The 12,500-nt window shown below is 44.2% G+C and overlaps 1 protein-coding gene across 1 annotated transcript in view; it reads right to left on the bottom strand.

Moving 5' to 3' along the window:
- Positions 1-12,500, bottom strand: part of mfsd2b (MFSD2 lysolipid transporter B, sphingolipid) — a 24,614-nt gene that overhangs the window by 4,722 nt on the left and 7,392 nt on the right. Inside the window, exons 4-9 of the mRNA XM_083643406.1 lie at positions 8,637-8,760; positions 6,849-6,927; positions 5,775-5,962; positions 4,103-4,193; positions 3,005-3,126; positions 1,360-1,443 (exon numbers count right to left, since the gene is read on the bottom strand). Coding sequence (XP_083499532.1) covers positions 1,360-1,443; positions 3,005-3,126; positions 4,103-4,193; positions 5,775-5,962; positions 6,849-6,927; positions 8,637-8,760 — 688 coding nt within the window. The remainder of the gene's footprint in view (positions 1-1,359; positions 1,444-3,004; positions 3,127-4,102; positions 4,194-5,774; positions 5,963-6,848; positions 6,928-8,636; positions 8,761-12,500) is intronic.

Genomic DNA, 12,500 nt, shown 5'->3' with positions numbered 1-12,500 from the left:
CGGATTTCTGGAGTTACCTGATTATTCAAATGGTCATGTAAACGGCATAAACCGATAAGCTTTATCCGTTTATGGCCGTTATCAGGTTATGAATAAACTGATAAACATACCTAGGTTTTTGGCCAATTTTTTGGCCAATGGTTTTTGGCCAATTTGGTCTTTTGTGTGCATGTATACAGCGTATCAGGTTTCTTGTGGGTTTATACATCTGCGCATGCACTGCGCATGTACAAGTTGCAGCCGCACTGTCATCTCATCGGGGCTCATGACATCCTTCATGATATCACACAGTTTCATAAATGCTCCCCGGGACATTCTGAAGTTCTCTCTCCATTCTCTATCAGATAATTCCTTTAACACCACCCTTTCCCACCAGTCCTTACTCCGAATGCACATCCAGCAAGCACGGATGCTTGCTGTAAAGCTTGTCGTCGTCTTCAGCTCATAAACAGAGCTCGAACAAGAACCGAACTATTCTCACGTAACACATTTTGCAACTGCAATAACTCCCAAATAATGACTGGCCTGACCCAATGCCGAAAGTCTGCAGGCGACGCCATGTTGGAAACCCCAGAGGATGTTATGAAACGACAGGAAGTTTGAGTTTTTCCGTCGTGTACTTCTTCTTCTGTTGTTTTATTGCGGAATTACCGCCGCCTTCTGGAGAGAAATCCGACTAATTGACTGAATCATGTAAACCCGGGTTTTTCCTATTGTCGGATTATTAAAGTGCATGTAAATGCAGAAATCAGATTATTGCCATAAACTGATTACTCACAGTTATCAGTTTATTGGTGTGCATGTAAACGCACTCTATGTGTCAATGTGCACTGCAGTGACCTAATGGATGTGTGACACGTTTGCTTTTCTAAAATGACATCATCCACATAAAAAACACTGATTCATTACATTACATTACATTACATCATTCATACGATTCATCCCGAAAATAGTTGTTGTGGTGTAAGTGTAATACTAATAACTACCTGGAAAAATTCAATGTTGACAAAGAAAAAAAAAGTCTATTATTAAAGAAGGATGAAGGCAGGATGACATTCTTTTTTCAAACTTTTATTTTATTTGATCATACCACTATAGCTTTATATTTGATAGAAAAGGTATATGTCTCTATGTCATAGAGCAGGGGTGGGAAACTATTTTTCATGGGGGGGCCACATGAGAAACCCAGATTGTTGCCGGGGGGCGAACAAATATTGTCATGCCGTAACCACGGTTACGGCATGACAATATTTGTTCCCAACGCACATGTCCCAACGCAACGCATGTCTCTATGACATAGAGACATGCGTTGGGTGGTTGTTGTAAGGTGAAACGGTCAATGATGAAAGCAATACTCACCAGGATGGTCAGCACAATATTCTGGAAGTGATCCCTCAGGTCCACGGCATGGGTGCAGAAGAGGACAAAGTTGCTCTGTACCAGCTAGAAATCACAGATCAAACATTATTAATATGATATTCAGAAGGGCATTGTCTACTCAGAGTCAGCAGCACTGTCACTGTTTTGTAGCCTGCTGTGCTTAGTGCCAAATGAAGTGACTGCACAAGCTGCTGACAGTGTTTTGCAGTGATTCATTCCCATTCTGGGCTCGCATGGATGACAACTGACACCTCCTCTGGGATGAGAGGGTGAAAATGTACAGAAATAGATGCAAAGTAAATGTTTGCATGTTTAAATGTGAGGTGTAAAAACTGAAACATAGGCCTACAAGGGACTACAAAGTCTCATCATGATTGCAAACAGCATGATATAACACACTGTGCTAATATTACGCTCAACGCTAAGACTTAAAGCATGCTTTAAACCGTAAGCTTTCACTAAGTGCTCTTCTAGGTTGATCAAATCAACATTGAGCGCCAGCGATTTATCCGCGTTTAAGATCCTGGAAAGGCTCCGTTTACTGTAATGCCGTGAGTGCCCTGTCTGATAAGCACTTTGTAAATAAAGTTGCGTTTACCTGAATGCTGTGCGTTTACCTGTCTGAGAAGCACTTTCTAAATAAAGTTGCGTTTACCTGAATGCTGTGCGTCTACCTGTCTGAGAAGCACTTTCTAAATAAAGTTGCATTTACCTGAATGCTGTGCGTCTACCTGTCTGAGAAGCACTTTCTAAATAAAGTTGCATTTACCTGAATGCTGTGCGTCTACCTGTCTGAGAAGCATTTTCTACATAAAGTTGCGTTTACCTGAATGCTGTGCGTCTACCTGTCTGAGAAGCACTTTCTACATAAAATTGCGTTTACCTGAATGCTGTGCGTCTACCTGTCTGAGAAGCACTTTCTAAATAAAGTTGCGTTTACCTGAATGCTGTGCGTCTACCTGTCTGAGAAGCATTTTCTACATAAAGTTGCGTTTACCTGAATGCTGTGCGTCTACCTGTCTGAGAAGCACTTTCTACATAAAGTTGCGTTTACCTGAATGCTGTGCGTCTACCTGTCTGAGAAGCACTTTCTAAATAAAGTTGCGTTTACCTGAATGCTGTGCGTTTACCTGTCTGAGAAGCACTTTCTAAATAAAGTTGCGTTTACCTGAATGCTGTACGTCTACGTGTCTGAGAAGCACTTTCTAAATAAAGTTGCGTTTACCTGAATGCTGTGCGTCTACCTGTCTGACAATCACTTTCTAAATAAAGTTGCGTTTATCTGAATGCTGTGCGTCTACGTGTCTGAGAAGCACTTTCTAAATAAAGTTGCGTTTACCTGAATGCTGTGCGTCTACCTGTCTGAGAAGCACTTTCTAAATAAACTTGCGTTTACCTGAATGCTGTGCGTCTACCTGTCTGACAAGCACTTTCTAAATAAAGTTGCGTTTACCTGAATGCTGTGCGTCTACCTGTCTGACAAGCACTTTCCAAATAAAGTTGCGTTTACCTGAATGCTGTGCGTCTACCCGTCTGACAAGCACTTTCTAAATAAAGTTGCGTTTACCTGAATGCTGTGCGTCTACCTGTCTGAGAAGCACTTTCTAAATAAAGTTGCGTTTACCTGAATGGCGACGGTGATGAAGAGGAACGCAGCGGTTAGAGTGAGGTACGGCCCGTGTCTCATCACCAGAATGAAGCCCTGGTGGAATGGGATCTGCTTTTCCGTACTCTGGGCGTATGGATCTGAAACGGTCACATGTTTCATGAGGTTACAACTATGCAGCGTATCAAATAACACGCAGTAAGAGAAAGGCTAAAGGTTTTCTGTCGCTAGGAGAGGATTTGCTCACTGGCAATCCTGGAACAGCCCCTGCATTGCAGTGGACGCTCTGTCCCATTGACTAGATCCACCAGCAGCAGTTCAATGACACACTCACTGTGAGAGCACTCATCATCTCAGCCTTATTTAAGTACAGGGAGGATAGAATAGAATAGAATAGAATAGAATAGAATAGAATAGAATACTGTAAAATAGTGCTTCATTGCCATGGAATGGAAGTGAATGTGAATCTATACACACAAATACATTTGGACTAATTCTTGTATATTTTGAAACACATCCCTCAACATAAGTCTGAAGACCCCCCCCCCTTCATATACGCTATTCCACTCACACATGTTTCTGTTTAGGGTAGACATGGCATGCATTCCTCCACATGCAGAATGTGAATTGTATAGAGCAGAGATGCCCAAATCCTTTCCTATGAAGGGCCAAAATTAATCTGGGTGGATGGCCGTGGGTGAAAAATAAATGTTGATGTTATGTAAAATTAAATTATCTTAATTTATAGACAATTTACATTCTGAATCTAAAAAAGGGGCTTCTAGTTTCATATGGTAAAAGTATCATCAAGCTAGCTTTAAAAATGAGCCCACCGTAGCCTCTGAAAGACAGTAAATTGGACGTGATTTGTTTTCTTCTTTCAAAACCATGGGGGGCCAAAACAAACCGAGTGTGAGCCAAGTTTGGCCCGCGGGCCCCCCTTTGGTCAGCCACGGTGTGTAGACCCAAAATGGGGAATGGCACACATAAGATAGCCAGTGAGGCAGCTGAGAAGGAGTTAGTGGATGCACACACAAATGTCCACATGCGCACACATACGCACAACAAAACAAAAATACACATTGCACACACACACACACACGCACAAAGTCTTACCATCTCTCTCTTTGACTCCCAGGAACATCACCACGGTGCAGACGAGGAACACTCCTCCTATGACGCCAGCAGCTATCATATACACCTCCTTCTGCAGAGAGACAAGAAGAACAAATATAGTCTACTACATCAATCCATCTCTTCTTCTTCTCTGCATACACGGGCAGCACACCACTTTCTATTCCGAGCTCTTCCTTCATCTTTAATTCATAACGCTCGCAATTGCTTCAAAGAAATGTAAGCGTTTCATTCCAAAATTATCCATTTTGGAAACAAATTGCCGGAGAAGGTGACAGTTTTTATGAATAATCCAATTTTTAAACCAAATTCTTCCGTTCTTCCCTATTAAAATTGCCTTCTGATGTGACATCCACCAGTCGATTTGTTTGACTTTCTGTGTCGTTTTCCCCAATTCAGCCGCAGCATACGCTGCACACTCCGTCGTGCCCATTAACACTGTACAAATAAAAGCCAAAACAGGAAGAAAGCTCAAGTTGATCTGTATCCCAAAATACACCCTTATAGGTTTAAGGCCGTACCCCAACAGGAACTGCTCTGCCTTAAACAACTTGGGCTTGTTTGCTATTTTTCCATGCGGCTCAGCCCCGCGGTTCGTTATTATTTATTCACATCAAACGTCGCCTGTTTCCGAGGGCTGGCTGCGTTTGCCCAGACGGTGTGCCACCCTCACCAGCGACCACGGAGGAATTTAGCGGGTGGCTACAGAGGGTTTGGCGCGGCGAGCCCGGTTGCCCCGATAGGGTTCACCCAAAATCCACTGGAAAAGAACCATTTGAACCCTGAATAGCTGCGGTGTGACCAACTCCAACACAGGACAGTTTTGGGCTCTGGCTTGTTTCATCTTCACAGAAAACGTCCCATGATGGATTCACAGTGGGCTTGTCTCGACCCCCGGTTATTCACAGCTCTTCAAACTGCAGCGTGGACATGAATGTGTCCCTATCAAGTTGGGTTTCCTTTAACGCCCAAGTTTAACTCGGGGCTGGAGACGCCTTGAAGTGAAAGACGAATAGTTCCAACATATTGAATTTGGAGTGGGGGTATGCCTTCAAGTGTTCTGGGAGCGAGATATGAATAGGCTTAATGACATACAGATTGCACAGGGACCCCTCGACGCGCGGGGTGAGGGTTTTTTGAAGGGTCTGATGTGAGGGAGGAACCCCCTTTGTGGTCAGAGGAATATGGAGCTGGCTCGGGATGTTGGGTTCAGATATCAAACAGACGCCAATTACCTTCAATCCCTCCAATGGGTTCTAGAAAACGCGAAGCCATTTTGATGCGGGGACCTCTAGACAGTCTGCAAACAAGAGCCCAACATCGCACAGGCCTCCATTTCATTGGACTTTTATTTTTCACCTCGGAATGTTGAGCGAAAGCAAACAACGAGAACCCGCCTTGAGAAAGCGGCGCAGCGCGCGAGTTAAGTGAGAATAGCTGCGTGCCAGAGGAGGTTATTTTCAAGCTAACTCGTGGCCTAGTTTGTTGGCACGGTGACACTAATATCGCATTTACTACTGTTTATTTTATGCTTTGTGTGTTCTGTGAGCGAGCTACTGTAACTTGTCCCAATTTCGCCCCCGGGGATCATTAAAGTCTTTCTGATTCTGATTCTGATTCTGATTCTGATTCTGATTCTGATTCTGATTCTTACGGCATGAGACAGGAAGTCCTGGGAGTGCACCAGGCTCTTGACGATCTCCGCCCCGCTGCTGTTGTTGCCCAGGTAGCCGGCAGACGTGTTGTTGGGAGTAGGGCAGTGCTTCAGAGTGTGAGCACTGGCCACAATCTGGCCCTGGATGGCAGCGCCCACCAGCGTGCCCAGAACCTCCATGGTCATGCCTGGCATCATACGAGCACATGGAAGTATAACAAACATGAATAGATAAGAGAGGGCATTCTCACTAGTAAAACTAGTACAACATGAACAAAAAGAATAGTGGGTAATCTTTCATTAACAGGTCCCAAAAACAACGTATTAACTATTTGTAATTAGACATGAACACCAAACCTATTACACATTAATTGCACCGACAGTTATACAATGATATTTTTACGTTCATATGTAGTTACATGGTACCGGACCTGTAAAATGAAGTGAGTCTAGACTTGCTTCATTTTACAGATCCCATACCATGTAAATACGTATGAACTACATTTGAATAGAGATTGCTTCATTTTACACGTCCGGTACCATGTAACTACATACGCAAAAATGTTGTTTGGGACCTGTAAAATGAAGGGTTAGCGAATAGGGCTCCCACAATTCAAAGTATGATTGATTAATCAATTAGTCAATTATTAAATTAATCTGTAAGAATTTTGATAATTGATTAATCGGTTTGAGTAATGTACATTAAAAAAAAAGTTTCCAGTTTCTTAAATGTGAATATTTTCTGGTTTCTTTACTTCTCTTGACAGTAAAGTGAATATCTTTGAGTTGTGGACAAAAAATTTAGAACATCATCTTGGACAGGCCATTTTGCAACATTTTATAGATTAGTTATTAATTATCGATTAATTGAGAAAATAATCGACAGATGAATCAATAATGAAAATAATCGTTAGTTGCAGCCCTAATTCAAAGGCAATAATACATTTTTAACATGATGCACGACAGCCAAGAGTGCAATTGCAAAAGCTATTGAAATAGCAAAGATTTAAATTTCATTGCAGGTAGGCTATATGTATATTTTTAACTCTATGCATAGCCTACTAAAAGACCTACGGTAGGCGGTGGCTGAGTCTCGTTCCTTCTGGTCTGTGCTCAGGAACATGGTGAGAGCAGAGTAAGGCACGTGGAAGCACTGCAGCGGAACAGAGAGACACAGTCGAGGTTTGAGCAGAGAGACGCAGTCGAGACAAAAACAACAAATCTGCCACACAGATACCAAAGGAGCCCAGCAGTACAGTACTGTCATAACTAAGGTAGGAAAAGGACCAGAATTGAGAGTCTTACTTTCCTATGGACTGGACTGGATTTAATTGATCAAATCCTTTATCTTTTGACCATCTGAGTGACAGAAAAGAGCCATTCTTCAGTCTAAGGGCCAATGGGAAAGTGACCAGAGTTTGATAATTGACTTTATAAGCAGATCATCAGTGATGATCTGTAATGAACTACATGTTGTGTTCCTGGACCCAGTCTCTTCACATGCCCTCTATCCGGTCGTACCAGTGAAAATGCAGATACATAGGCTACAATATATATATATTGTGTGTGTGTGTGTGTGTGTGTGTGTGTGTGTGTGTGTGTGTGTGTGTGTGTGTGTGTGTGTGTGTGTGTGTGCGTGCGTGCATGCGTGCGTGCGTGCATGCGTGCGTGCGCGTGTATTATATATATATCAGTAGCAATCACTGCAGTTTCCATGTTGGCAGACCTCAGCCTTGTGTTTTCCCCTGCCTCACCACCTCTCCCAGAGAGAATAGGCGAAGTGAACCCCGCCTTCCCTTCACTTTGTAATTTACACAAGAGCTCAGTCAGCATTGTGGCCACCCGAGCGGAGCGTCCATCGCCGCCACCGAAATAAATGCGGCCGCGAAAAAAAAGAAGCCTCCAGGCCCTTTTCTTCAGGCGCTCGTGCAGCATGTCATTTGCGGGGCCTCGCTGGAAACGAGCATTTATAGAATTGAGGCCCAGCGGGGCTCAACTGTCCAATACATGTAGACGTGACAACTAATCACTTTAATGGGAATCCATTAGCAGTCGAGTATTATGAACGGAGTGAGATATCACTGTATTTACGCCCTCTGTTTACAGACGGCGACCCTCAAGAGTGATAAAAGCTGTCCGTTTGTTTTCCCATAGCTCGCTTCACACGCGCATATCACGAGACAATGAAGAGAGGCTAAAAGCGGTAACCAGCATTTACCCCGCGAGAGGTTCTCCTGGCACGACTGAGCGTATACTTATCAAGCAAGTTAGAATGACATGCCATTACAGCTGGCCGCAGCGTGGGCACGGCGGTCTATACGCTCTGTAGCACATGTTATATGGGTTAGCTCCCAGAGCAGGGCAGAGAGCGAGAGGAGATGAGTGGTCTAGACCGTAGTAACAAAAGGAAACCGAAATAAATACCTCACTTCCTCTTTGAGGTAAGGTGTCTAAGAGCCGTGGGCTCTCATTTCCTGCACATCTTACAAATCAAAGAGCAAAGCCTATAAGGAGGTGTTGGAGGGACTTTTTCAGCTGCTTATTAAGAAACAGGTCTGGCAGGAGATGAATGTGCCACTTTAAACTTTCATATTCAAAATGTTTGCTGCATCTTTGCCAACGTGTCATGTTTTTGTCCTTTAACTACGCAACTACGCATGTGTCGGGAGGAAGCATGGTGCTAGTCTACGGCTCTCCCCAGATCGGTAGAGGGGGTAGGGCAGCGACCGGGGCAGCAGGGGGAAATTGGCAAAGTATAATTGGAGAGAAAATGGGGGGAGGGAATCAGAAAAAATAAATAAATAAACAAACAGCTCATATAGTTGGCGCATGAAGGGGATTCTGATTGCGATTCATACTTACAGTGATAAGGGTTTGGTAGAGGCAGTACCAGCCTAGGTACCAGATGAACTTGCCGTTGGCGAAGGGAGGTACGAACCAGAGGTAGAAGTAGGAGACGACCACAAACGGAGTGCAACCCACCATCCTGCAGAACACAAACACATAGGCTAAACATGGAGTTCACACACAAATATTTTTGATTTGCAAAAAGAAAAAGACTTGAAAATTATACTCTGTGTTTCCAAAATATAGATTCTGTCTGCATAGGAATTTCAAGTAAAGGTCTTATAACAATTAACCTAATAATATTCTATATTGGGACTTATTTGAGAACTGAGATACCTTTGTTTGGGGAGTGGGGATCATTGTCTGCTATCTCACATGCTTCAAAGAGAAAAGCAGCCATCACCAGCCACCACCATTAACAGAGAAGGGGTGACAGCAGTTGTGTTATGTAATTTTCAGAGCCGTGTAAAAATCAGGTCATATATTTCTGTCAGATTAATGTGAGGCTTAGCAGACTAGTGAATTATTACAGTGTGTGCTTGTAAGCATGACAGGAATCTGCCCCGGCTTGTGTGGAGGGACAGGAGACCAGGGAACCACCACAATATTTCAAACCCACATAGCCAGGCACTTAAAGATGTAGCCGCACATACGCACTCAGACACACACAGACACAGACACACACACACACGCACACACACACACACACACACACACACACACACACACACACACACACACACACACACATACACACACACACACACACACACACAGACACACACACACACACACACACACACACACACACACTTAGATGCAAACCAAGCAAACGTGGAGCAGAGGGATATTGTGCTGTGTTGTGCTGTTTTCGGGACTTTGAGTGATATGTTGGCCATGTATAATTCATATAAGAAAACAACTGCGACATATCATTATGGTCAAAGGGAACAGCTGTGTGTTTCAAAATATAGAGGAAGAGGGAGGGAATTGTGACTGATCCATAATATGACTCCTCTGTAAACACCGCTCCAGCGACGTCTTTGGACCAACAATGCAGTTTGTTTGCGATAAAGGAACGGGCCAATCGGCTCCGAAATTGTAAAATGGTAACGTACGTTTATACAGGGGTGGGCGTGGAGATTTTCTGGAGATTTTCGCTTTTCTAACCTCTCCCAGACCCTAACTCTAAACCTAAACCTCTCCCCAGACCCTAAACCTAACCTCTCCCCAGACCCTACTAACCCTAAACCTAAAATCTCTGGAAACCATTTTTTGGAGCCGAAATTGTAACATAGCAACGTTGGTCCAAAACGTTGCTATTTGACAATTGTCTGTGAGACTGTGTTGGCTACATCCTCTTCATTTCCTTGAAAGATTGAAAGATCAAATCATGTAATTTCTCATGTGAGTATCTGAATTTCACAGGAGGAAATTCTCATTCTATGAGCCCGGAGACAAGTCATTGTAATACCAACGCAATCCGCAGGTAATAAAGGCACGGATGGAATCCAGGTGACTGTGGCAAAATGTGACTTGGCCCCCCTCGCATGCTTGGGCTCTTATAGGTGTTTGACCGCCGGCCGCACCCGCTTCAATGAGCAGGGCGCTGACCCCTGCTGACCCCTGCTGGCCTGCTCTGCACCAGGATTCAGCGTGAGCCAAAGAGACCGTGACACAGACAAGAAAGGGAGGAATGGGTGTATAAACAGAGAGAGAGACACAGAGAGAAAGAGGGAGAGAGGAGAGATGCAGCTCATTTCTAGCATGGTCCAGCCCCCTCACTCTCCTCCTGATTGTTTGCTCAGACAAAAGGAGGCTGACAACGCTGCAGTATTGAGTGGTTGGTCATGGGAGCGCTGAAAGGCCCCCGGGCCGGGCTGGTGAATAGGACAGTTAGAATGTTCTGCAAGATGGTTGTGCTCAGAGAGGCAACAAAGGCAAGGGTATATCAGCACGCACACACACACATGCATGCACACGCACACCTGAGCCAATCATTTCCACAACCCTAATTAACAGAGAGCAGGTTGACGAGAAGATGGCAGATAGAATGATCTCCTCCCTGACCTGTCCAGGACACGTACAGCATGTGACCTGTCCAGGACACTTACAGCATGTGACTTGTCCAGGACACTTACAGCATGTGACCTGTCCAGGACACGTACAGCATGTGACTTGTCCAGGACACTTACAGCATGTGACCTGTCCAGGACACGTACAGCATGTGACTTGTCCAGGACACTTACAGCATGTGACTTGTCCAGGACACTTACAGCATGTGACTTGTCCAGGACACTTACAGCATGTGACTTGTCCAGGACACTTACAGCATGTTAATTGGATGGCAGACAATGGGGCGGAGGGGATTTGGCAAAGTTCTTAGGTAGGTGAGAGTGTGTTTTCACAGCTCCCCTCTCTGGTGATATTGTGGGTTCTAATGATAGTTGGGGGCAGGTAATATACACTATTTTATCCAGAAAAACAGGTGGGTGTAGTCTAAATACCTACATACAGTATACCCTGAACCCTATTGCCATCGGTATGGTGGGTCTCTAGAATAACAACATAATAAACAGAGCAGCACCCAAGGGGGGTGTTTTGGGCCGAATGACTCCATCCTAAACAACTCAGGACAGAGATACTGATCACTTTATGTCTGGCTGCTGCTGATGTCACAGCCAGCGGGGAATCAGCACATCCTGCCTGGACGGCCAACAGGGGCTTTCCAAAGGGGTGAGATTGAGGGAGTGTCTTGCCTTTCTCATCACACACAAATAAATACACACACACACACACACACACACACACACACACACACACACACACACACACACACACACACACACACACACACACACACACACACACACACAGTGGTAAATGGTAAATGGTAAATTCCAGTGGTAATTCCAGTGGTAATTCCCAGTGGTAATCAAAGCTGATTTAGCATTGGCATCTGCCTACTACTGAGTGTGGCTTGCTGGCCACAGTGGATGCGGGTCCCCCTCCAGGCCTGTCAGCTGGTATGTCATCTGTGGCTTAGAATGCACTATAGGCACTCACACATCAGGCACTCACACATCAGGCACTCCGCTAGGTACTCATCATTGTCATCATTACAGTAAATGGATGGTGTCACGCAATGTGTTCAGGACACGCTTATCTTGAAAACACACACACACACACACACACACACACACACACACACACACACACACACACACACACACACACACACAAATAGATACAGTCACACTCACACACACACACTCACACACACACACACACACACACACACACACACACACACGCAAATAGATACAGTGACACTCACACACACACACACTCACACACACACACACACACACACACACACACTCACACACACACACTCACACACACACACACACACACACACACACACGCACACACACACACACACACACACGCAAATAGATACAGTGACACTCACACACACATGACCGCTTGAGACATCTTTGGAAAGGGTGTGGTATAGCTTTGTGATGTGATGCAGTATCACACAGAGAGTTGTTTAATCACAACGTAACCTCACTTTTACCCGCATCCAGTGAATCATAAATCCATCAAAGCAATCAGATCTACACACTCAGATGGCAAGGTCAGTCTTTCTGCTTGATGAAAGGGAATCAATAATAGATTTCACACAAAAGCTAGCAATTGCATTAGGTTATGTGTATTTATATTTAAAAAAAAGTTCAAAACATATTTATTTTTCTCATTTACAAAGATTTGGAACATAATCACAGAACTGTTGAACTATGTTGTCGAAAAAATATGTATATATTTTGCCTTTATTTCCCGCCTCCTTTCTATTGTTCTTTGTGGAGCTGATTT

This window comes from Poromitra crassiceps, assembly GCF_964638095.1.
Source record: "Poromitra crassiceps genome assembly, chromosome: 9".
NCBI lineage: Eukaryota > Metazoa > Chordata > Actinopteri > Beryciformes > Melamphaidae > Poromitra > Poromitra crassiceps.
This window is presented reverse-complemented; position numbering and strand designations above follow the sequence as displayed.